We start from the raw sequence: 26,575 nt of genomic DNA on the forward strand, positions 1-26,575 counted from the left end.
AATCCATTCATAAATAGGTAAATCACATATACTTCACATTCATTCAGCTACATACCTTTTGGTAATGTATACTGAGACCATATAGCAAAATATTTTTCTTTTCCACTTCCTTTGCAAATTTAGCAAATCTTTGCATTGCACTGATAAAAGACACATTTTCGAAAAAATCCAAGTATACCTAACAAAGGGAGAGAAGAGAAAAACTAATTTTAAAAAAATTAACTAAATTCCCAAGAAACAAAAAAGTAAAGAAAGTCGATTTATTGCTATTTAGAACTGCACCAAAGAAAATATTCTGTGAAATCCTTGGTCCAATGGTCCTAATAGTATCTGCAGGCAAAAAAAAAATAAGGACCTCTGGCAGAGAGGGAGGTCCTTCCTGGATAGCAGTGAAACCTTCTCCCTTTCCTGATGCTTTGCTGGTGGTGCTCCACCAGTGGTGGAATAAAAAATGGGGTGGTTTAGAGGCACATCATGAGTGACCAAAGATCCACAGAATCTTAAGCTCTCTTGTTTCACTGACATGCCTCTAAACTGAGCTTGAATCTAGCATAGTTAATGCCCATCAACTGGAGTCAATAGGAGGAAGCAAAAAGGATACACACAACCAGCTTCCACAGGATGGTTCCACTGCCATCTGGACTTAGTAAAGTGTGACAGGTCTGCCACAGATCTTCACACCATCAGTCGGATTAGTTTGGCCAACAGATGCAAACATAATCACACTTCCTAGGGGGCAAGCTTGACTGGACACAGTGAAACTTACTTCTAATTTAACATGCAAATGATTGCAAAGCAGATAGAGTGGTTCTCCAATACTATCAAAGAAAAGTACCATACCGGGGGGCCACTAGGGGGCACACTGGAAGATGGCCGACAATACCATCTCTCCGACCCACACGAGGTAATTAAGAGGCTGTTATGGGAGTAGGCAGCCTCCCTTGTTGCCCCAAGGAAATGGGGAACACTGCCCTTGCCTGCTGTGCCCATAAATCACCCCCTAATTCAAAAGAAGGGGGTGAGGGCCCTAGGCAGAATGCCCCCGTGTGGACATGGGCTCTCCTGGACGCTGTCTCTGATCGCGCACTAGTTGCAGCAATTTGGAATAATTAATTACAAAAGAAGCAAATGCACATATTTCAACTGAAGAAGGGGAGTGAAGTCTGCTAATTTAAGTGACCTCTGCGAAAGAAGACGACGGGCTGGAGAAACAGGAATATTTTACGATGAAGATACACCAAAGGCGGGGTATGTTGACAATGGGGCTGAATGGGGGGGGGACCTTTTTTTACTTTCCTTCTATGTGATTTACAAGAACCCTTCCTCATTAGAACCGTCGGTTGAACTGACCCAAGCAGGATGATTAAGGTCTGTGTGGAGATAAACTTTAACCAAAAGTATGCTTTATGGAGACCGAGAAGCAATAAGAGCTTTTGGGAATGGCGCAGCAATTAATTCGGAGTCGCCATCTTGCCAAAGGATTTATAGCCGGGAGGAAGAACGGTTTTGTTTTCAGACTGCATTCCTAGTGAATCTCCTCAGAGGTTTTGAGAAAGGAGGCAGATTGGTGAAGATTAATGACGCTAAGACTGTTTTGATGTAGGGAAGTGATGTTATATGGAAAACGTCTGGATATGGCTACTGGATAAAAAAAAAAATATCCACGCAGGATTACAAACTGTTCTAACCAGCTTGTGGAGACTATCAGAGGTCACAAAGAGAAAGGAAAAATATATGAAAATAACAACAAGAGATGTGGAAAAATAATAAGAAAGGACTGGATAGTACTGTGAACATCATAAGGTTAGATTTGTGGACATTAAAACAGCAGTAAGAAGCAAGAAGTTAATTGGATCCCTTCGGAACTTGAAATATGGGTACCCCCAACAAAAATTTAAAATTTGGCTGTGTAATTTGGAATTTATGTAATTTGGTTTGATTTGATGTGATTGGTCGGTTAATAAAAAAATATTCTTTAAAAAAAACAAAAAACCAAGAAAAGTACCATACCAACCCTGCTTACTATTTTAGTACATTGCTTTAAATGTTATTCTGGTGCAGAAATTTCCCTTTAAAATTTCAGCTGGAGTTAGAGGTGACAAGACACACCACCAACATGATTAGACAATCCTAATCTGGAAAAGCATGGAATTTTACAACAAGTTGTTGGCATTCATCTGTCTCAAACACTATGTTAGCAGGACCAAAATGACATCCCCGGGGCGCAAGTCTAGGCAGTGTATATGGAGGTCCTGGCCTGCCCAGATGACAAGACCTTCTCCCAGCCTTGCTGATGTGGTCCAAAGGAAAGCAGAGCAATACAGTTGGCACCAGCTTGGCTGCAGGAGTTGCTGGAAGGAGGCGTAAAGGGCACCATCCAACCCTCTTAAGTGCTCCACTCCAGATTTTTGTAGAGGAGTCACAGGTGAGAGCTTAGTGCAGGGTGTGGACCAAAGGTGGACATACTATCCCAGAAGGAGCACAATATGTCCCCTGCCAGAGGTACTACCCCTCCCCTAAAACCCCATGCACCCTGACAATAAGAATTCAATAAATAATATAGTTTTGACTTGCCTCTATTTGGTATCTATTACATGTTACAGAGGTGACACTGATGCTTAAAAACAGAATCTCATATGTAGTCTGATGCATTAGAAAATTTACTTTATAATATAATAATGTAATATATTAACCTACCGAGATAAGAACAACAGAGTATAAAAGAGAAGCATTTGTGTTTTCGAGTATTTCTACTAACTGATGTGTTTCTTGGAAGTTAGACAGGTTATCCTAAAGAAAAACAAGTTTCCAGTTAAGAAGAATGCTTTTAAGATGCACAATGTACTTATTTAATTACACTATCAACTTCTCTTGCTCAGGGAGGCTGTGGCCCATCTCCCTCAAGCCTATACCCTACTGTAACAAATGAAGCACATGTAATGTAAATAAAAGGATATTATTCCCTAATTTACTACTTTCTCCCCTTTCCTCTGTTGTCTTTTTTGCGTTACTGTAAATCCCTCAGGGGAAGGACCTATCCCCTTGTACTTTATGAAGTTGATCTCCACTGAAGTGGTGCTATATGACCAATAAAATAACAATACATTTGTAGTATTGCACTAATATTACAACTGGATTCCCCTTTCCTGTGCATTGTAGGGTTACAGAATCTCAGGATTTGTAATGGACAAAAAATAATCTAAGCAAATTTTTACATAAGGAAAGAAAAGTGCCTTTATGGAGCCACAAACAAATGTAACTTCACTGTAGAAGAGACAAATTCTGCCTTGGCAACACAGCAGGTGCATCAAAGAAATGTGTTGGCAGAGCAAATAGAAGAATGTATTTTTAAATAGCAATCTGTCTAATATGTTAACAATCATATAAATAACTTCTGATAAAAATCAATAATCTCATACAAACAAGCCAAGTTGCAGCATAATGAAAAAACAGGATTGCCTGATTGGGGAAAAATGTCTTACTGATTACAATTGAGGTAATCACAGAGACACTTTGGGATCAAAAGCAGTAAGGATTTTGTGAAGTGTGTTATACTCTTTCAAAGTTACTTAACCGTTTTCCCTAAAGTTATGGCTTTATGAACATATAGTAGTAAATATAGTGGAAATACTGTAAAAAATGAAATTTAAAAGACAATAATTGTTCTAATTTAGGAATAACTTTCTACAATGTATTAAGAATATGAATACAACTTTAAATGGGATGTATCTTGTTGTAAAATATATCAACATTACTCCGCCTGAGTCAACAGTCCAAGTATCAAACTGACAGAACTGATGTCTACATACGACATATGGCTCTGTTAAACTAAAACCTGTCCTTCACAATTGCAGGCCTGAGTTTCATCAGTCTGACAACAGGCCATGAAGCTTGTAAGGATGCCAATTTTACCAAGGACAATGCATCTAAGTGATGCTGTAAAGTTAAAATATGTGCTTGGAGACTACCTTTGATCTTCCATAATACTTACATTTATGCAAATAAAGTTGTAGCATTGTCCTAGTAATATATTTTGTAGATGACTTTCATTTTTGCAAAGGGACGTTGATATAGCTTTAACCAGCTGAAAAGGGAAATTAAGATTGTATTAATGAATACTCCCCTAAAAAATGTTGTTATCCTGCACATCTTAAACCACAAACCATTGAAGAATCCATGTGTTAACTACCACTTTTAAACAATGTAAGTAACACTTTGTATCATCATACTCATGAACAGAACAAGCATACTCAGGCCCAGCTCCCACAATGGTTTAATGTGAACTAGGAGTGTTCATTGTGGGAAATTTCTAAACTATGATTTAATGGAACCAGGCCATAAACTCATTTCATGCCCAGCTATAGGCCTCCTTAGCCAGTCCAAGCAGAACGCTTTTCAAAATACTAAAAAAGCGTTCTGCTTGGACTGGCTAAGGAGGCCTATAGCTGGGCATGATCTGACTGTCCTGACTGACTGTAATAAGACCCAAGGAAGGAAGCAATGTATTAAATACCCTGGTACAAGGAGTGATTGATCAGCTGCATGTGTTCTGGGAATCTAAAAGGAAAACCAACTCAGGATGCCAATTCAACCCAAGCTATAATCATCCCTTGGGGAAAAAATTGCCAGAGGCCACTGCATTTAGTGGCATGCTAAAAAAAAATACTTGTACATATCTTTCACATTGGAATTCTCCTTATGTTGATGATGTTGAGAATCAAAATCTAGTACTTACTTTCACATGACTCTTCAGTGTTTCATGAAGTCCTACTTGCACGGCATCTTCGTTCATATTAGTGAGAACACAAACTTGTTGTGATATGGTGTCTAAAAAAGAAAATTTAAAACAGAGGAGGGAAACAGTTGTTATCATCATCATCAATTCTCTAACTTATTTCAGTAAACAATTATCTTAGACAGGGTTTGTTTTTATAGAAAGAGGAATCGTGTTTTCTGCACTTGGAAAAAAGGTTTTATGACAAGGGTTATATACGGGTAAATACAGGGTTAGATATATCATCAGCTACCATGAAAATACTCCCTTCCCCCAACCTGAGGATTGTTAAATTTAACTTCCTGGCTACTATTACAGATACCATCCCTATCCAACTCAAAGACAACTCAAGTTTGTGAAAAAAGAACTGACCATAAACAGCCCAGTGTTTTATCCCATGGGTCCTTTTGGGAGGAAGGGTATTCCCTACTCTTTCTTTTTTGTGTTGTTTGGCAAACCATTACATGTGTAAAAACCACGATTCAAAAGCCACTGTAACTCTGGAATAAAAATGAACCTAATAATATAATAAGCTTTCTTAGTTCTATTTCTGTTGGTGTAGTTGTATATCCATTTCTCCCACTGCATCTGTCATCCCATCTACGTTACATGACCAAGCCTTGTGTTCCATGCACCCTCCTACTGCACACTGCACTTAAATTACTTCCTCAGTTGCAGCAAACAATCGTTTGCATTTGCCCTCCAAAATCAGGCTTGCAAACAAGCTTCAAACCATGCTTTATGATTTTGGTTTGGAAGGCAAGCACCAACCAGTTGGGATGCAAAGAGCATACTATGATTTGCCTCAAGCCAGGAAAGTAACCAATTACACGGAGTGTGCAAGAGGAAGAGTTAGTGTGCTTGTTCCCATATTGCATAACTATGATTTGGCACTGCATATGAACTGACCTACTGGGTGCAATATTAAGCAGCCAACAGTGCATGCAGGAGCAAAGCATTCACATAATCAATGGAGTTTAGGACATTTTAATAGAAGCCCATCACTAAAAAACAGGCAGCCCAGATAACTGATCTGTTCCCCTATATGACCAGCTACAACAAATAATAATAATTTCAGTGCGCTCATTTTTCACCCCATCTGTTCATTGGCTACCTAGGATTGCATTCTATGTGAAATACTAATGAACAAAGCCCTAAGTGTATTTAGCATAAAAAACTTCAACATATGATTATCCTTTGTTACACAACTCACTTAATTCAAGTGGGATTTGAGCACCCACACTCTATTCCTGTGAAGTGGGAACAGAGCAGAAGCTACCTACACTCCAGTAAAGGAGCAGGGGGAAAGGGTGCTACTGTCAATGCAAGTACAACTAGGGATAAGTTAGATACCACTGATATAAAAGGAGTATGTTCATTTGAATGGAGGAGCATGTGGCTGCACAATGAGGTGGTATGTCCAAGAAGGGCATAATAAGTGATTTTTTCCTTGAGGGCAGCCCCACAGTGAATATATTAATTTCTAAACATTAATTTCTCATTACTGCTAGAATTTGGGATCACATAATTCAGTAGTCAAGCAAGTGTGCAAGGCAGAGCAACAGTTCTAAAAATTATAGGTTCATTCTTCACCTATTTTTGAATGCACATTTCAAGGTATCCCTGAAAGGGAGACTGAAGCTTTACATGTTTCAACTGGAGGTTCAAATATATAGTTGCCCTAGGGGAAGAAATCCTTAAAGAGATTTTTTCAGGATGTTTTTGTACTATCCAGGTTCTAACTACTTTTCTAAATGAGTCATCCTAACTGCAGGATGAGGTTTCCCTATTTGCAGACTAATAATATGAGAAGGGGGAGAGAGACAGACATGCGCCACATTGTCTGCACATCCAGCAAGTTCTTACCTGTTTTACTTCAAGAGCATTAAGAATGCTTTTTTTATTATTAAACATGTTCTATTATTTTTCCAACATTGGTTGTTAAAGAAAGACAAAGCTAAAAAATGGAACACCATTACACTTTAAGAAATCATTTTATGAAGATAGTGAATCAAATGTTTAACATATTGGAACCGCATTGTTTGGTTACTTGAATGATCATTATATTTTTCTTACCTACATCAGTGCTCAGTTTAAAAGAATGGAATGTGTCCTTTATCAACAGCTTATATTGCCTACAGCAGAAAACTTTAGCTAAGCTTTCCTAAAGCATTTGGAACTTGTTAGCTGTATTTGCATAGGTAGGATTACATTTGTAATACAGATCACCAAATACTGCTCACATAATTAAAAGCAGATGATATACTAATTTCTTTTAAACTCTTTAATGTCATATCTTAATTGTGATTTGATCAATCACATTGGGAAACAACAAGGTATTGTTTGCATTTATTTGTTGTAAACTGCTGCTCAAATGTCTAGGGAAATATTACTGAATAACAATTTTATGTTTGCACAGTGCTTTCAGATGGTCATAGTACTTCATCTTACTGTAATCCTTATAACCACTACCATGTATAATTATCCCCATATTATGAGTAGCTGAGGGGAAATTTGGCTCCCTCAAGACCACCTAGTGGCTTTATGGCAGAGACAAGATTCAACCCAGTGATTTCCTGGGTCATAGCTCAGATTCACAGGAATGGGGAGCCTGTGACCTTCCAAATGTTGTAGGACTACAACTCCCACCAGCCCCAGCCAGCATGGCCAATGGTCAAGAAGAGGAGGAGTTTGGATTTGATATCCCGCTTTATCACTACCCGAAGGAGTCTCAAAGCGGCTAACATTCTCCTTTCCCTTCCTCCCCCACCAACAAACACTCTGTGAGGTGAGTGGGGCTGAGAGACTTCAAAGAAGTGTGACTAGCCCAAGGTCACCCAGCAGCTGCATGTGGAGGAGCGGAGACGCGAACCCTGTTCACCAGATTACGAGTCTACCACTCTTAACCACTACAACACACTGGCTGGTCAAGGATGACTGGCATTATAGTCCAGGGACTTCTGGAGGGCCACCGGTTTCCCATCCCTGCTATGATAACTCTCCCTAATCCTGGCTCACCAACAGGAATGGGAAAGAAATTTGATTCAGTTTGCATTTAAAGCCAAACCTACCAAATATGCGAACTGAAACATAGCTATCCTTCAAATTTTACACTCACAAAATTTTGCAGTGCCATTCTCCAGCCAGATACTTGTAAGACTCTAATTTGCTTAGCTTCCCATTAGGTACCATTGGACAGCTCTTATCTTCTAATAATGGATGTACTTAAACCAAGTTAATGTTTAAAAGTTTTATCCACTGTACTGCTATACAAAATAGATTATTATAAAACTGATCAGCTACTATTTTATGCAAAATAAGAGGCCATTAAATCACAAAGTTAATATGATCATACATCTATAAAGATAATGTTAACCCTGTGTCAGGGAACTGCCATCAGTGCCGGAGGGGGAGGGAGAGCTCCAGAGGGATCCCAGAGAGCGTCACGGGATTGGGAGAGGCAGCCCATCTTCTGGGGAAGGGAATCAGCTCAGCTCCAGTGGAGAAGGGGGGCAGATGGGGGAATCTGAGAGGGAGTCACATGACTCCTTGCCTGGGACCAGCAGGGGGAGGAAGGGTCCTCCACTACCTACGCCTTCCTTGCGCAGAAGGCTTCCGCGCAGGGAAAGTAGGAGGAGACTGGGCATGAAAGAACTTCTTTGCTGGAAGAAGTTTAAGAAATGCCCACTGATGGATTCTGCCAGCGATTGAGACAGCCACGGGTGAGTGGCTGTCCGGACAGAAAAGGTTCACTTAGGCAACCCAGCCAGGTGTGGACACCGGCTTACGCACGAGCAACCCCTTGAACCACTACACCCTGCCTCTCCTAACTGCACCTCCCTTTTTACATTGGATTCCCACATCCTCACTTTTTACATGACTGAAGCAAGCTGGATTTAAACACATGGATATGTCACATTAGCATGGCCCTGGTGTGACATATATGGCATTCTCCTAGTGGTCTCTTATTCAAGTTCTGTCCAAGTTGTGGAGAGCCAAATCTCATCCCCTTTCATTATACCTGATCATACAGTCTGTAAGATAAGATGTATAGCTTGGCTATGTACAATCCTAATTCTGTAGGAGAAGCTCACAACCACTGATTCAATCAATAAAACAGTGGAATGCATTTGCATTAACATAGCCTACAGAAATGGGTCAACTTCAAACACTTGCATACCATTGTAAAATCCCATTCCTAAATATATTCCATGGAAAGAAGCCCCATTGTGGTCAATTTATATTTAGGGTTCGCATGTAACGTTGCTGCTGTGCAAATATGTACATTTTCATAATTCTCATCAAGGGTTCAGTGAGACTGCAGCTGGGCTAGTTACTGAAGTTGTCACACCTACTGATTTATACACAGCAGCTATACTACCTAAGTACAGTCATTTCTAAGACAGTTGCCATTGTATAAAATGTCACCTAAGGAGCTATAATAAGTATAGGCATATGCTCGGAAGAATTAAGGAAAGGTGGCTTGAGATGTATACAAATTCGCTTTTATACTATGTACAAATTCCCCTATACACACAAATCTGGAATAATTCAAGCAACCTAGGGAATATGCTATATTAATCTCTGTTACTTTATATGCATTGAAGTCATTCACATAATTTCAAAGGGTGCTCTCCTACTATGCTGTACTCAGTGTAGACCAACTGCAATTAACTGACTTAACTTAGCATATAATTTCTCAGCAATTAAAAATATATTTAAATGTCATTAACTTCCATAAGATGTTAAGAGAAAACTGAATATTTTACAGCTGGATAACTTTGTTGGAAATATTTGTAGAACAAAAAAAAGAAGAAATTGTATTCAAAATTCAATAGTCTTATTAGTCAAGTACCTTTGTGTGAAGACATCATAGATTACTGACTGGTATAACATTTATACTACAGAAGCAGAAAAATCTGAATGACTTAAGAAAATATTTTATAGAGTCATTATTTGAACAGAATGTACTACCTAATTGTACCAAAAGAAGAAGGTAAAGAAGAAAATAGAAAACATAAGATGTGTCTGGATATTTTTAGTTTCTACTAAAGTGACTAGTAGAGTATGTGCCAAGAAATGCTCATTGTAGAGAATAAGAAAATCTATATCGCTTCAGACTGGTTTGTTTATGTAAATTAAATTCAGTTTTTTTAGTCTTGGCATTGTTAACCAGTTTAAAAACTTGTTAGTCTGAGCTTGCACAGCAGCTGTGGGTGGGCGAAACAAGTCTGCACAACAAATACAATGTTGCTTTGCTTACAGAATATCCCTAAATACATAGGTAAACATACAAGATGAAGTGTGGTTTTAGCTCATTGTAACTAGTTCCGTATTTATTTGTAAATCAGTCCTTGACATAGGAAATCCCCATATTTAAGCAGCTACAATTGTTTTAGATACATAAGTGCACCAGAAATCACACTTTCCCATGAATCTTCTATATGAACAAATATATGCAAAATGAGGAGCCAGGATCCAATTTTGCTTCTAATTTTAAGTGAAGTTTGAGTATCTCCTTCACACAGATGATTAACTTTCAACGACGGCCATTCAACTGAAAACCAGAGTAGTAGACTTAAAATTTAAACCACTTGAAGAAACAGGTCCAAATGTTTTCAGAATACACTGTTACAAAAAATAAAAGGCCGCAGTGTGGCAGAACCATAGTGTATCCACTGACTAATGGCTCCTAGGGCTGGTTTCCCTATGCAGGGAGAGGGAATTGCACAGAACAAGTCCCTACAGACACTGCAGATGAGAAAGCAGCTCAGTCAGGCTCAGTTGATTCTCTTCCACTGTTTCTCTAAGAAGCTACACTGATTGCTATCACCATATCCTACGAGGAACAGCAGCAGCTTGTCAGGAGTTTGGCGACAGAAAGAGAGATCTCTTTCTATCCAAACCAGTCAGCTAGGACTTCTTCCTCCTCCTGGCTGCAGACCTTTGTGACTCTTAGACCAGCTCCACAGCACTGCCCCCTGGGAAGTTACTGAATTTTGAACCTAGATTCTCCTACTTGGCTTGCCTTGATTCTCCATGTGGACTGATATCCTGCCTTGACTTTAGCAAGCTGTGTGCTGTATGTAGTCTAACACCCCAAAGACAGGTCCCTCCAAGAGATGGAGCTGGCAATACAGTGCTAGATGGGATTTGATGGGTTGGGACTTGCTGCCAAAGCAGTCGGAATCAAAGCCCGAATGTTGCAGATCTGTCTCAAATAAATGTGGAGTGCAACACTAAATGAGATGTGAGAATCTGTCATGGTGAAGTGTGAAGGTGCAAGGTGATGGCAAGGTGAATGTTTACACTTCTCAATAAGAAAGAATCTGTAAAGGCACTTTTAGAGCCTTAAAACAGAAGCCAATACAAGTTGAATCTGTGCAGCAGCAACCATGATGTGTAGTGTCACTAGCCATATGGATCTTTCACACTGCATCTCCCTGCTGGTGCAATGCCCATCCACAGAACAATGAAGTCCTCACTAATGTCTTGATTATGTACTTCCTGAAGTTCTGTTTTCCCCTTGGATAGGCTTTCATTTTGGTTGAAAGGTCAGCATTGTCTGACTTGAATCAGAGACAGTGCCCAAGGCCTATTTTCCATTTGCCTGGTTCCTTTATGCAACTTTACATGATTAAAGGAATAAGCTAAAGCTATTTATGTGGTTTTATTATTTTACCAGTCAACTTTAATTTCTAGTGTTTTCACACACAAAATGTGGTTTCATCTTGGTGACTATATAAACTGGCAAACTCAAGGACAAGCACATACCCTTAATTAAAGAATCAGCTGCATACAGATCTCGCTTGTAGGTCACCTAAAGGACAGATAAACCTAATTAGTTCTTCCACAAGTTTTTAATAACACACACACACACACACACACACACACACCACACACAAAGTACCTAAAGACCATTTTCCACACTGAAAGACTGTCAACACATAATATTGTCATTTTATTATTGTTGTTATTTTTAGTATCCTTCCATCTCAAGGCTATGTACAAAGCATAATGGATGAACTAAAAAAGTTAAAACACACACAAACACAAAATATGATTTTAAAAAACACACAGAATGTATGCATAAGGCAGAGACCTATTCATTCAGCTGGGAAAGCTTGTTGGGAGAACAGGGTATTCAGTTATTCCCAGAAAGTGCAGATAGTGGGTACCTGTTGTGTCTTGACAGGAATGTTGTTCCACAGAACAGGGACAGCCACTCTGAAAGCTCTGCTCCAAGTTACTGTATTATATTTAATTATATCTTAATTATATCTAAATTATATTTAAAAAGCACTAGAAGCCATGAGAAAAAATGTAAATCAGAAGATCTTCCAAATCTGTATTTGTATTAAGCTTTAAAATCTGTTCAGTATTAATGTTATCATTCTTTTAAAAAATGGCTACATTTGGTTTACCCAAATATGTCTACCATATTCTTTCTAAGAGTGTTTACCTTTATTTTGTTTTAGTGAAATAGTAAATTTACCATTTGCATATCTTCATGTCAAGAAGTTCATCTGAATTACTATGATAATTATATTGCTTCCCTTACTATGATAATTACATTATTTCCCAAAATCTAGAGTTAACATCTTTTATTTTAAAAAACAACAATCCTCTTGCTGTAATACTCTGAATGTATTACTAGTTCTGATCTAAAAAGTACTTTGGAGCAGGAGTGTTCTTTGAACAAGACACCTCATAGAGGAGAGCTCTTATGTCAGTTTTGGTAGTGAAACGAATAGGTTGCTCTGAACCTCACATGCTTAAAACTGACACCAGAAAATAAAGAGAAATTACCAAAACAGATTTTATTTATTGTGTGTGTGTAGTAACAAATGTCTTCTATAAACTGAATATACTGCATAGTGATACAGAATGATATATAAAACAGTTGTTACAGTATGATTTTAGCATAGACATAATAACAAAAATGTGGAAGGATAAGTCCTAGAAATTCTTTTAACACAAGACGTATACACTATTTTTTTAATTAAAAAATGTATCTCCATTCATTTATAATTATGTCACACACTTTAATGACATTGTAGTAATCCTTGTTTTTTAGAGATTAAGGGTACAATCCAAATCCCCCTACATGGTGGCAAGCGCAGGAGGCGGTGGAGGGAGAAGCCTGTGTCAGCCTAGAGCTGAAGCGGCAACTGGGCCTGAAATAGAACCAAGGCGATCATAGGATGCAGTGAGAGTGGCTTGGGATCCAACAATACTTGGCTGGCCCAGTCCTAACCCCTCCAGGAAACTTGTTTCGGGCTGCTGTTGACACTTCTATCCATCCACACATTCAGCAGGTGGAGTGGAGTAGCACACGGACAGAATGATATGCCAGGAAGCTGACTTTGCCAGGAGAACTAGATGGAGAACAGGGAGGCTTGAATTCTCCTGTAACTTGTGTTTTTATGTATTATTACCTCTATTCAACATATTAAAATATATATGTTTGATGTATTTGATATAAACACATCAAAATGTGTTGTGTATATAATAGAATATTATATAAAAGAATATTTGAAGAGTATCGTTCTGTATGAGCTAAAAGAGAAGCCTACCAAAGTTGAGCCATTTCCATAAACTTCCTTTCTTGAATCCTGCCTAGATACTTAAAACCAGAGGAGAATGGGTTTTCCTAAGAAAAGCTGGATCAGGCTGATGAGACAGGCATCTCAAGGAACAACCTGCATCTCAATTCTACATTGCAGAAGATTTATTACATTCATCTGTGGCAGTGAAAAGTTGGGCATCTTAAAAGTTCCAGCATGGATATACAGCTTGTTATAATTAAATTGCATTCATGGTTTGTAGCATTTGAGCAATATTTTTCAGAAGTGCAATCATGTAACTATCATCAACTTTCCAAAGCTTCCCATTTACTAAAGAAAAATGTTGCTCCTACCTTCCATAAGTCAGGGGGCCCTTCAATAAGTTTCGCATTTGTTTTGCTGTATTTTAGTGCCAGATGCAAACATTCTGTTCCATAATCCAGGTCATAGTCACTGCACTGTAGACAATGTTGAAACAAAAATCATTGTAGCCTACAAAATTTATATACAACATGGCATTTTAAATTACTGTTTCTCAAGCTTTACAAATATACAAAGTCGCAATTGTGTACAGATTGACTGAGCACCCTAGTCCAGGTACAGTCAATGTTTGGCTAATAGACCTCTTTCAGTGGCATTTGCATGATGAAATGTTACTGCCAACATCAGGTTGTGCCACCATGGTAATCACTGCAGAGGTCCAAATAAGCCATCCTGATCCATATAATTTTCTGCTTTATACTGTTATATGCCACATCAGATGATGATAGCAGTTGCTCAGCTAACAGTATCAATACTGAGATTATCATATCTGTTTCAGATTCGGCCTACATTGCAAGCACGCACCATGAATGTACTACTGTGCTGGCACAGCTGTAACTGTATTTCTTCTAAACATGTATTTTCTAGTATAATGCCTCACAGCAACAGGACAGTAACCTAACATTATGTAACTTTGCCAATTTACTCTCAATAAACTGAAAGTGTTATGTCAAAAAAGGGCTAGATTATTTCCTGAGCCAAGATCTTCTGTAATTCTGTCCTTTGTTAACTGTGCCAGTGGAGAATTGTCAGAGTTAAAGCCCTTTCAATTCTGACTATACTATGTAAGCACAGTATAGCTCCTAAAATGGTAGAATCCCTTCTGTATTGCATCTGAGACATTCTGGAATACTTCAAAGCAATGCAAATTCACCAGTCGCAATTAGTAGCTTTCCCTCTACACATTCTTAAGTACGGGGGGGGGGGGGGAGAGTGAAAAACAGAAAAGCAACTAATGTTTGTTAAGATCAAAATAACTAGCAAAATTTAAATCAGTATGAGGTAGATTGAGATGGTGAGCAGTAGTTAAGTTTACCTGGAACAAATACAGAATTTCAATACCTCTTTTTTTTTAGTGATAGCAGTAAGTACTGGTTTTCAGGAGTAAGAGAAGGAAATAAGCTAAAGCTTCCTGCAAACAGAATTTCTTGTTTGATACTGTCATTTACCAAGTCAAACTCTCCTGTAGCTGTGGGAGATGCTACAATAGGAACAAGAAGAAAAGAGGAGATTGCCTCCTCCTAAATGCAGGGTCTGTTAGTCTTCACATTTGGTTACCAGTATGGTGTGCTTCCACAAGAAAGGAAGATGCACCTCATCAAAAATCAAATATGACCAAAGAGAAACTAGATGTGTGTGATCCAGTGGCCAAGAAGTGAAAATAGGTGTAGCAGTCATGCTGTGAGCTTGAATTTCAGAAACTCAGTAGAGTAAAACTCCAACCAGTATTTTAAAAACTATTTTAAAGGCAGGTGGAATGGGTCCCTCTTTCAGTCAGAGGGCAATTCCATTATAGGCAAATTTCCAGAAGCCACCTGCCAGTGGAGTGTGTGGGCAGAGGTAAAACTGGTCAGAGCCTTGGCTGTGACTTTTATCATTGTGCAATAAGCTATATCCCAGCCATGCACAAGTCTGAGTTTTCTATGCACCCACATATGGTGGTTTCAGGTTTCACCTTCCCCAATCAAAACAAAGAGAAGACACCTACTAAGTGTGTTCTACTAACAAGCATTTGTCCATTTTGACTGCAGAAACAACTACACAGACTGGTGTAGGTTGTACACACCCAACACATAAACCTTTTCATCCATTTTGTGTGGATATTTGTGTGGAAGTTTAGTATATGTAACATAACATAATTATACAAAATGCTACCATTTGGTGGCAAAAAACCAAAAATATAATTTATTAAAATGAATATTTACTAATTCACTCCCCAAATAACACATGCAAGTCAGTTGCCTCTTACAGTATGGTGGTGGGGTGTGGGGGTGTGAGGAGAAGAGTAAGTTTCTTTTTTAATTGCCAAAATTCTTACCTGGTGATATGCTTGATGGATTATATCAAATAAGAAAGCCTGAGGCATTTCACTTGCTCTGTACTTGGCACGATCTAGTGAATGGTCTAAACATCCGTCAGCAGAGGAAGCAATAACAGTGGAGACAAGAGGACAGATTGCTCCTGCTGCCTTGGGAACCAAGAAAAAAAGGGGGGGGGAGATTTTAAACACAGATTTACATGTTTACCTTAGTTAATCTCTGCTTAAAGAACAAGTCCAAGCAAATTTAATATTTTGACTTCCACATATATTGTTGGCCTGATCCAGACAGACATTGAACTCTTTCTGATATATTGCATATCCTATTCTGCATGATGTCGATGAAAGTTGAGCCTCATACTATGGGAATAGACAGCTGCATGCATTATTTTTATCCTGTTGTAGCAAACAGTGAAAATTAACACTAAAACCTTTCCCAAAAATATTTAGCACCAGTATTTCATATTTCATATTTGTGAAAAACTATCTAAAGCACACACATACCTATCGTATTTTCAGAATCTTCTATTTATGGGAGGCAAAAAACTTACTTCAATTATGGAGGCTGAAGAACCAATTGACAAATTATTTTGATTGTTCTGACATGTGGAATTAGTGTAACCATACGGTGGTGGATAAATGGCAAAGTATTAATGTGACCACTTCACCAAACCCAGATCTATATTTGAAACCATAACCACGGGAATGTGGAGAAACAATCAGATGACCCAAGCCATCAAATTAAATATGACTCAGACTCTAGCGGCATCTTTCTTTAAAAAAAAAAATTAATTAATTAATTTTCCAAATTATTACAAATCAAACCAAATTACTTTAATTTAATACAATTTCATAAACCTGGTTAGTGAAATTCTGCTGTGTTGCCTTCATAGGCTTATACCGTAAATATCTTAGTTTCAAACGCTGATGGTAAGTAGTGAATGAATTCGTAGGACAAGCAATCAGGTAAGAGTTATGACACAATAGGTTAAATTTAGCCAACAATTCTACAACACTACACTAGAATATGTATTGTGTGATTAAGTATTTTGAACTTTAGGCAAAGACCACTCCTAAGCAACAGTCTTTACATCTGTCTCTTGCTCAATAAACATTGATAATTCAACTCTGACAGAATTAGTTTCATTTTGTCCATCCTCTCTCTCACACACACCATTTAGTGAATTGTCAGAGTCTCCTGGCTATTCACCCAATTGGTCTTATTTTCAGTTCTCAACTTCCTTCTGATTGGCTTCAAATGTCAGCAATAATCATGGAGATAGTCAGGACTTATGCTTTGGAAAAATAAGTCTTAGTTGGGATCCTGTCCTCTACTGCAGCAGAGAAGAAACTGAGACGCGGCAGTTGTCTAGGGCTGACCGTTGACAACAATGGTAGCATTATAATACACTTCCTCACTTACAGGCATAACATTACACCACTGAAGGAGACAGGAGCGTGACCTGAGAAAGCACACAATACTGATTAAATTCTGCTCTTCCCTTGCCATTCCCTATTCCACCCACTTTTTGTCCCTTGTACTGGTGCCAACGGAAAGGGCAGCAGTGATGTGATATATTGAGACTGAAATCTATCCCAGTGTATCTTCAGGCTGAGCAAATGCACAGGAACTTAGAAGAGAACCTCTCCCTGCCCAGGAGGCATAAATAAACTCAGGGATAGTATTGCTCTGTAAATGAATATGATTAATGTCTTCACATCCTAATTAATCAAACTCTTTCCACATATTACTGCACAGAAAATATTATTTTACACCATTGAAACAACTTCCATTAGTGGGCATTCAAAACCACATGTATTTTCTAAACTAAAGTAGAAGAATTACCTGTGTATTTATGTTTTTAACAGGTAGAAACATGTACTTCTATTCAGACATCTGCGCTCCCACCAATTATATCTCTAGTAATCAACATGCTTCAGCCACATACTGTAATTACCACTTCTGTTAGCAGAACTGTCTTAAAAGAATACTTACCCTAAATTTACAGAATACCACCTTCAAAGATAAAGCAACCACCAGCAATTATGAGATTAAAATATTTCAACTATTTCCAAAAAATATTTTGTTGTATATTTGAACATTAAACTGATACCGTATTAAGCTACTCTTTAGCATTAAACTGATACTGTATTAAGCTACTCTTTTAGCGTTAAACTGATACTGTATTAAGCTACTCTTTTAGAGTTAAACTGATTTTAGAAAAAATATTCTAATTTAGTAGCCAACAAAATCCAAGATTACTTTATAGCAACTTAATCACCAAAACTTATGACAACATTTGTGTGCCTGTTATTGATGCTTTCGTTATGCTCTTTTGTAAGACCTCAAACCCATCCCATCTTCAAGTAAATGTCAGGGATGCCAACAAAATTTGTCCACACCTGGCTTGGAAAGAAGCTTCTAGGGTTCTTAAAAACCCACCTCCCCACAATTCTTCTCTAGCTCATTTCAGTAGTCAGGTGCACAGCTTCTCCTCATCCCCAGTTTTACTAACTGGAAAGTCACACAAGAACTCAGGGCTTGAGAAATGGTGCAGCATTGACTTGATCAATTTAAGAAATTGAAATTTGGCTTTAGTGCATCCAGGAGTTCCCCTGGCAAGCGAGGGAAAGATTGGGAACCTCTCTTTCCCATGTCAAGGAGAGGTTGTCAAAGGGCCTACAAATACTCCTTTATTGGCCTTTGCAAACTAATGTTCAAGAAGGACTAAAAGACAAAATGACAGTGTGGGGACAAAAACTGAGCTGTCTTTCCGGTAACAATACTTTGTGCTTGTTTGGAGTCCAATGTGGCTGGTATCGAGACTCTGGCCCAGGATTTGTCTGTCTATCTTGTACAGTGGTACCTCAGGTTCAGACTCCGCTAACCCAGAAATATTACCTTGGGTTAAGAACTTTGCTTCAGGATGAGAACAGAAATCGTGCTCCGGTGGCACAGCAGCAGCAGGAGGCCCCATTAGCTAAAGTGGTGCTTCAGGTTAAGAACAGTTTCAGGTTAAGAACGGACCTCCGGAACGAATTAAGTACTTTACCCGAGGTACCACTGTACAGTAAAAAGGTAAATTTGTGGGCGATAAATAAATAGTCCATGGTATTCGATTGAGACTATAAACAGGCCTAGACAGAATGGTTACACACTAGAGTGGTTTTGGAATGTTAAAAAAGACAGTACAACCCAGAGTCTTAAATTCCTTAATTTGTAATGCTGAGAATGAACTGTTGAACCTGTGTAAACTACTCTGTGAAAACGGAGAATGATGTCATGAGTCACTGAAGAGAACATTTAACATAATTTTGAATTAAAGAGAAGAGGGCAAATTAGATCCTTAAGGCTGTTTACCCAGCTGGAAGGGGCCAGTTTTAGAACTTGTTGGAATAAGGTCAGCAGGAAGGAAGTTTTAATCTGTTTATTCTGAAATGCAAAATGAATAGATAATCAGAAGCTTAAAGCAAACTTTGAATCAATGACCTGACACCTGACACCATGGTGCATATTAAGCAGACTTCAAAAACAAAGGTTTAATGTACACAATGTATATTTATAATGCATAATTACAAAAGTGGATGTCTACTAAGTAGTAATTTCTATTGAATTCAGTGGGGCTTACTCTCAGGTGGGTGGGGTTAGCATGGCAGTCTTTGTTTCAAAATTTCTTCCTTTACACAGTTTCTACTATGTTTCTGAAAATCCTAATCCTAATTTCCAGTTAAAACTGCTTTTCTCTTGGCCCTAAATTTACAGTTATGCATAAAAAGTTCCACACACGTGTGCCTGCTTCAACTGAGCACAGGCCAAAGTGCATTACGGCACTTAGCATACGGTGATGGCAATGGAGAAAGCTTGCTTCTCCATCATCACTGTGTCCATAGTAGCTGTCCAGCAGAGCTCTTCCAAGTGGTGAATGGGCTTGTGCCATATGACCAAGAGAGCATTGCTATGACACCCTTTAGCAGCCTTGTGTATACTTGCAAGGCACTTTAGGCTAGGGGCAAAATCACTCAGATTTGGACAGTCAGATACCAGTTAGAGCAAGTCCAATGGAAGTGTCCAGAACCCTGTCTGTTCTATCTCTACTGGATCATTTGATTATTATGGTCTGAAAATGTGGACCAGCGCTTAAAGAAGTGCAGCCAATCACCTAATCCCTTGCCCCTTGCCCACACTGGCTTCTTAGAGCTAGCGGAAGGGGATTTGCTGGGTAGTGAATGATTAATGCTTCATTGTAGGAAGGGAAGCAAAAGGAATCACTAACCAACAGGAACTCTAGGGCTTGAGCTAGACACTTCATGACTGAATGCTGGAGTTTAGCCCAGAACTGAAGGGATGTCAACCTCTGTAGTTTGCACCTCTGGATTAGCAAGGTACATGTACTAGAAGCCTGACCATCTGCCATTGTGTGGTCAACAAAGCTGTTCTGCCTGCTTCAATTTTCTGGCTTTAGTTCAAGCCCTCTCTCTCACTCTGTTACTTTCCAAATGTGGATTTCAGTGTAGGACACACAAAAAAAGATTGTCCCTTTCTTTAAAATTCTTAAATTGTTTTTTAAAAAGTTAAACAATCCTTTTTATTTTTTTTAACTACAAAGGGCTATTCACTTGTTATTTCTATCAAAGACACCTCTAATTTCTTGAAATGTCCTGATTCTGTCAAGATACTCTAGAAAAATTACAATCAAATCCTAAATTTAAAAAGCATTTATTTTAAGGAGCAGTAATTATTTCTTTAGAAACAGTGGTTTTCTTAAGCTACATAACTTTATTTCTAAAGATCTGTTCATAATAGATAAGAATTCCTATTCCTATCAAAAACAGATACACAAGCAAACTGGATTCTAGTCAGCAGCTGCATTATTTCCTGAGGATTCAAGGTTCCCAACTTTCTACTGTATTCAGTCTAAATTAACCAATGTTTCCTTTTGGTTTTTACAGCCTAATTTTACCCAACAAAATCCTTTCATGCACAAAGAAGCTTTGTTGAATTTTTTTCTACAGTAACAAGTTTTGGAAACACAAGTCTCCTTAAATACTACCTGCTCCACTGATTCATAAACCTGTTAAAAAGGTGAAAGTACGGAATAAAAATAGGTTTCAGTTCATAAAGTCCATTAGGAAGGGTTTCATTATCTTTTAAAAAGTAACATCTAGGAATTTCAAAGTTGTAAAGGTTTAGAACTCTACAATGAGTATCATTACTGTGCTCTCTGTGCGCAATAAGTTATTGGGGAGGGGAGAGTCCAAGTACAAGAAATATTTCTTAGAACACTGGACTTGTCATAATTTAAAAACAGTACCACTTAAAAATGTTTTTCTGCAGCCTGATTTGAGGTAGTCATAATTTTATAGCTGAATGGTGTATAGTGTCCCACAAGTTATGAATCACTGGGAGAGTCCTTTAGACTGCCTTGGGGGAAATAATATTTCACTAATGAGCACTATTATGAAATATCTAAAATTTGAAGGAAGCCAGGAATAGGATCCAGAGGCTGTACCAGACCTCCTCCGTCTCAACCCACAGCTTGTTGGCTTCTTGCCCAACAACAAAGGAAGTCAAGAGAATCAAAACATTACTAGAAGGTTCAAAGCATACCTGAAAATTTAAACACCGAATAACATATACTGCACGAGAAGGATTGCATGAGATCAGTAAGCTTTGGGGAGCAATAGAGCACTCAAGGATTTTGCAGGGGCCCACTCTGCTATGTCAAACAAAACCAAAGCAGAGCAATTTTGCTGTCTCTCTTGCAACTGGTGAAGAAAGAAGGAAAGCTTTCCCTAAGTTTTCAATACTGCACAAGAACATTTGCTGCATTTTCTATCCGATAACAAGTTGCTGCAGGTATGTGCAAGCACAGTAGCTCATTTTGTGATAGCACTAAGGCAAATTAGAAATCAGAAGAAAGGCACATGCCTTAAGGATGTTGATCATTTAAGTTACAAAGTTGCACTTCTCAATGAAATGACATGCACTAATTGCATTAGGAATGTTTTCAACTAGTCCCTGGAGCCTCCATGTATGGCTTGGAGAGGGGGGCGGTGCAAGCCATGAAGCAGCTTAAGAAAAAAGAAGCACAGCAGAAAACCTTGCTTCTAAGGAACCTTCAGTCGTACAAATAGTATCTAAAAGAACAATGAAATTCACCCACAAGCAATTTTTTTAAAACCCTTCACTGATACCGTATATTAAGTGGTGTTCTTAAAGTCAGCCCAGGAGCAAATAGTCCTCGGAGCACTAACTTTCTGAAAAACAGTAACGGGCATAACAACCAGAAAATGCTGGCTCTTATAGCGTTCATCTAGTTATTATTCTACATGTTCAGCAAAATGAAGTAGTAGAGTGAACTCTACCATGTCAAGGTTGTTGTGTGTTTAATCTCTCCAAATAGAAAAGGAAGGGAGAAGAACAACCTCATAGATTCTTTTTTACTTTAAGCGAGCGGTTTGTTTGTGCATTTCACAGAGGTGATTTTTTTATTTTTATGAAATGCCCCCATTTGTAGCCTGAAACAGTGTACCACCCTAGGACAACCATGATCTAAAGCTAGGGCCCCCCAACATGGCAGCCATTGGGTTATTTGATTGCCTGTTTGGGGAATGTTGATTGCTTTTTTTGTCTGTTTTGTTGCTGGGGAGTTGTAGAGGGTTCTGAGCATCACCAGCTGTGATTCTAGGAAACTAGTATTTTGTGAGACCCATGACAGTTTCTTATGGTGGTAACCATCAAAGTAGTTCTGCTAGCACAAGGATTCTGCTTGCGTAACAGAACTTTCCCTCCTCACCTTTCCCTGTGGGCAAATCTGGGGGGAAACCCCAGAACAGATTTAGATGGGCGCAGGGAGAGGAGCAAGAGGTGAAATTCTGTTTCACAGCCAAAGTCCATGCCCTAGCAGAACTACTTTGTTGGACACCACCCTAAGATTTCTAAACATGCCCTTGGGCTCAAAAAGGTTGAGTATATATCTGATCTAGAGCTTGTTCCAGGGAATAGTGCATTTTATAAACAACTGATAGAAGGGATGACAGAATGGCCATCTTTCACTAGAATGCTGTACAGTGGTAACTGTCAAACAGACTCAGTGGCCAACTGCTCAGTTTTCCCCCCACATTTGTCTGTTGCAACCAACATACAGCATTCCTAATTAGGGGATGGAAAATGTCTTCACAAGCTTAGTAAGCATTCTCAGAAACTTCATCCTAAACATATGCACAAGGGTATCTTTATGTGAGGTTGACAAAGCCTCTCCTTTTCTTTAATGCAGCACTTATGCAACTGTTCTGGTGTTCTACTGTAATTGCAGGTGCAGCTGGTTTTGAAACAGTGTCTCCAAACTATGTCTCATCTTACATGTCAGTCACCTATACAGCCAAAATCAGATATCCAACAACAAAATTTCATTCTGAAGTATAACAAAATCTATACACATAAATTTCTTATTGTGCTGCTCTAGGAGCAGCTGTATAGTTAAAACAGCTGTTTCAGAATTCCATTCATAATAAAATCAAGATGATTCATCCTATCACTATGCAACTTGGCATAGCGAATCTACCTGGCAAAGGGTTTAAGCTAGCCACATTACCAAAAAGAAAGAAAGGGGGGAAAGCGAAAAAAGGAAAATGACTAAACTTAAAACAGTTAATTTTTTATCATTGAAGTGCAGGGGGATTCCGTGTTTTCTACAATTTTGGGGTACCTTCCATTTTTCCTTTTTAGTTTAAATTATGTAAAAGAAAAGAGATACTACAGGGGTTTCCCTTTCCAAGAGTTGGGTGGGGATCCACTGTTTGTTCCTAAAGTTATGAGATTTCAAAGTTTCCAATTTAAACTAAGTGTAAGTTAATTCAGTACATGCTCATTGCCAGATTGTTGTTGCCTAGGTAAAGTTGGCCACCTCATGAGAAGAGAAGACTCCCTGGAAAAGACCCTGATGTTGGGAAAGATTGAGGGCACAAGGAGAAGGGGACGACAGAGGACGAGATGGTTGGACAGTGTTCTCGAAGCTACCAGCATGAGTTTGACCAAACTGCGGGAGGCAGTGGAAGACAGGAGTGCCTGGCGTGCTCTGGTCCATGGGGTCACGAAGAGTCGGACACGACTAAACGACAACAACAAAGGTAAAGTTGGGTCCCTCCTCTGCCCTCTGAGAAAAGGTAATCATCAGGCTAAAAGGCTGAACAAAAGCCAGGAGGTAGGTAACATTAGTGCTGTGTCTGTTTTTATATGTGAAACAATGCCAGATGCATGTGAGCACCTTAGAGTGCTGTTGTGTGTTTGCCTGTGTGTGCAAGGATGTGCTATGATTGATTTGCAATTTCTGGCTCAGCTTAGCTTCATTGAGTGACCTGTTTTACACCTCTTTGTCACATTCTCTCAATTTGCAATCTCTGATAACTGAAGCAGACAACATTCTAGGGCTGCAATAGACACTCTGTCTCACCTTCCACTCCCATAACATGAGGATAACAACAGATTACAGTGTATGCCAAGTACACTTCTTAAACTACTAGATATACCAGGAAGATAATAAAAACTAGGAGAAATACTCTTAGAGAACTGATGTAGAGATAATTAAATAAATAAATAAGTATTTTCAACGTCAAATCACAGTATAAATGTTAATTAATATAGAGCCACAATTAAGTTAGATTTTGATGGATGCCTCCCTCCAAGGTGATCTATGTCATTCAGTGAATTTCCTTTAAGAAATACAATGAAATTATAAGATCAAGAAAACTTGGGGCTAATATGCTTACAAACTCATTCATCGAAAGCATGGAAGTTATGGGCATGGCAATTCCATTCCATGTAAGGCCAATATATACTATATACTGTGCTCATCTGCAATGGAGCTTCCATTTATCTATGTGATCCTTCAGTCCAAATTCTGTAATTCTGCAGTTTGGCAACTCTGAAGGTGATTTTTCTAGCCCTAGAATACACATACACCTGGTCTAAGTAAAAGTGCACAGGCACTGAACACAAACACAACATCCTGAATTCTCACTCAACAGAAGCTAGATTCTACACCTAGGTATTCTGGCAGTCAACTCTTTTCAAGCTAATCACATTGTTATATCCCTAATCAATATTTATTTTCAAAATGTACAATTTCACATTTAACACTAAAGGTTTATTTGAAAGCATGAAGAAGCATCAGTCTCATCTTTCAATTGGCTGCCTGTTTCATGTGAAATATAAATCCAAAAAACAATCAGGAAAATTCTAACTTTTGAAAACGTGAAAGTTTTTGAGCCACTTTTTACTTATAAACAGCAGTAATTGTAAGGAAAGAATCAGACTTAATTTAATACTTGTTGTAATTATAGAGACTCTGTCTCTCAATTCTATCTTTCAAGCTGGACTGACAAGTTCAATTTAAAGAAAACATGCTGCAAGCATTTTTCTTTGTGGTGCAGTTTAAATTGTTGGCAATAAAAAACTTGCTAGGGGCTTTGGAATGCTGCCTTCTTCTGTTTCCACTACTTTCGACAACTTGTATTGGCAACAAAAATAGTGGTTTTTAGAAATGTAAAATTTTAATTATAAATTGCTTCAAAACATAAATGGAATCTAATTGGTTACAAAATTATATTCTAACATTATCAGGAGATTGTTTCATATAATTAATTTATTAAGGCCTAATTTGGAAGGTCTGGAAAGTTGCACATTTTGAATCCTTCAGGCAAATAACAAACTGATTAGTAAACGTAATAAAGTAATTTATTCCACTGACAAGTGGAATTAAGGAGTGCAATATCCTACTTGATCAATTGCCATTTTAAGAACATTAAAACTCCATACAATTATGCTATCTTTATGGTATGCAGAACCTGAACTCTAAATTAGCATCATCTTCCTTGCATGAGTGATTTAGTATGAAGTTTCAGACAGGTTGTGTTTTTTTAATGAAAAAGAAAGGAAAGAAAACCAGGAAGTCTCTACACACACAATGTAAGAGGAAATCATTATTTTTCATAGAAATTTAAATGAGCGTTAAATGTTCTTTAACTCATTTTAGGATATCTTGGAATGCTTAATTTTCAGAGTCTTTCTCTGCATGGATCAGCATAACCAGATCACTGTAGTCCATGCATTGGTAAACTCAAGGTTGGGTTACTGTAATGTGCTCTATGCCCTTTACCCTAGTCTGGAAGCTCCAGCTGGAACAGAAGGCAGGAGCTAGGCTGCTGGTGAGGTCAGATGGTAAAAGCATGTGACATCTCTCCTAGAAAATCTATACTTGCTGTCTCTATCCTACCTATCCTATCCTACCAGGCCAGGTTCAAGATACTGAAAACCCTTAAAAACTTGGGTCCAGGATATCTTATGAAGTGCCTGAGCCCTTATATCACAGTCTGATCACTGAGATCATCCAAACTCAGAGCACTGTTAGTTGTCTCTGTGTTACCACCTACTATCTCAGCATTAGAGTTCTGTGATTTTACAGTACTTACCCCATGCTCTTTGGCAGCCATAACTACTTTAAAAAGTATGTCCTCCTCAACAAATGGTCTCACAGCATCATGGATTATTACTACTTCTGGTTTCTGAAGTGGTGAACTGAGAAGGTGGCTCTCTGCAAATTTTTTCAATCCATTGAAGATCGATCTATGACGAGTCATTCCACCTTCGGCTACTGTTGTTCGTTTGTGACCATAGTTTTTTATAATAGACTTCATTACTTCAACGTTCTCCGGAGACACCACCACAACAATATCAGATATCCAGCTGATTCTATAAGGCATTGAATAAAATTATTTAATGCACATGTCTAAATATTCGAGTATTTTTTTTCCTAAATATTTTACTTGTTTGCCATTTAGGAACACTAGCAAAAAAAGCAAGACACAATTCACATG

The 26,575-nt window shown here is 38.4% G+C and overlaps 1 protein-coding gene across 4 annotated transcripts in view; it reads right to left on the reverse strand.

The window, feature by feature from the left end:
• The window catches only part of CRPPA (CDP-L-ribitol pyrophosphorylase A), a 48,266-nt gene extending 21,781 nt beyond the window's left edge, over positions 1–26,485 (reverse strand). For 2 of the 4 annotated variants that reach the window (XR_013978042.1, XM_080975034.1), the window contains exons 1-8: positions 26,171–26,485; positions 15,701–15,850; positions 13,695–13,799; positions 11,549–11,594; positions 4,736–4,827; positions 3,992–4,084; positions 2,698–2,790; positions 56–178 (exon numbers count right to left, since the gene is read on the reverse strand). Coding sequence is in view for 3 of the 4 variants with exons in the window: in XM_080975034.1 (XP_080831160.1) it covers positions 56–178; positions 2,698–2,790; positions 3,992–4,084; positions 4,736–4,827; positions 11,549–11,594; positions 13,695–13,799; positions 15,701–15,850; positions 26,171–26,461 (993 nt within the window). In the remaining variant the exon portion in view is untranslated. Of the gene's footprint in view, positions 1–55; positions 179–2,697; positions 2,791–3,991; positions 4,085–4,735; positions 4,828–11,548; positions 11,595–13,694; positions 13,800–15,700; positions 15,851–24,545; positions 24,646–26,170 lie in introns of all 4 variants that reach the window. The other 2 variants (XM_080975035.1, XM_080975033.1) reach the window with 2 other exon arrangements.
• Between the last annotated feature and the right edge of the window lie 90 nt (positions 26,486–26,575).

This window comes from Podarcis pityusensis (assembly GCF_964106645.2).
Source record: "Podarcis pityusensis genome assembly, chromosome: 12".
NCBI classification, from domain to species: Eukaryota; Metazoa; Chordata; class Lepidosauria; order Squamata; family Lacertidae; genus Podarcis; species Podarcis pityusensis.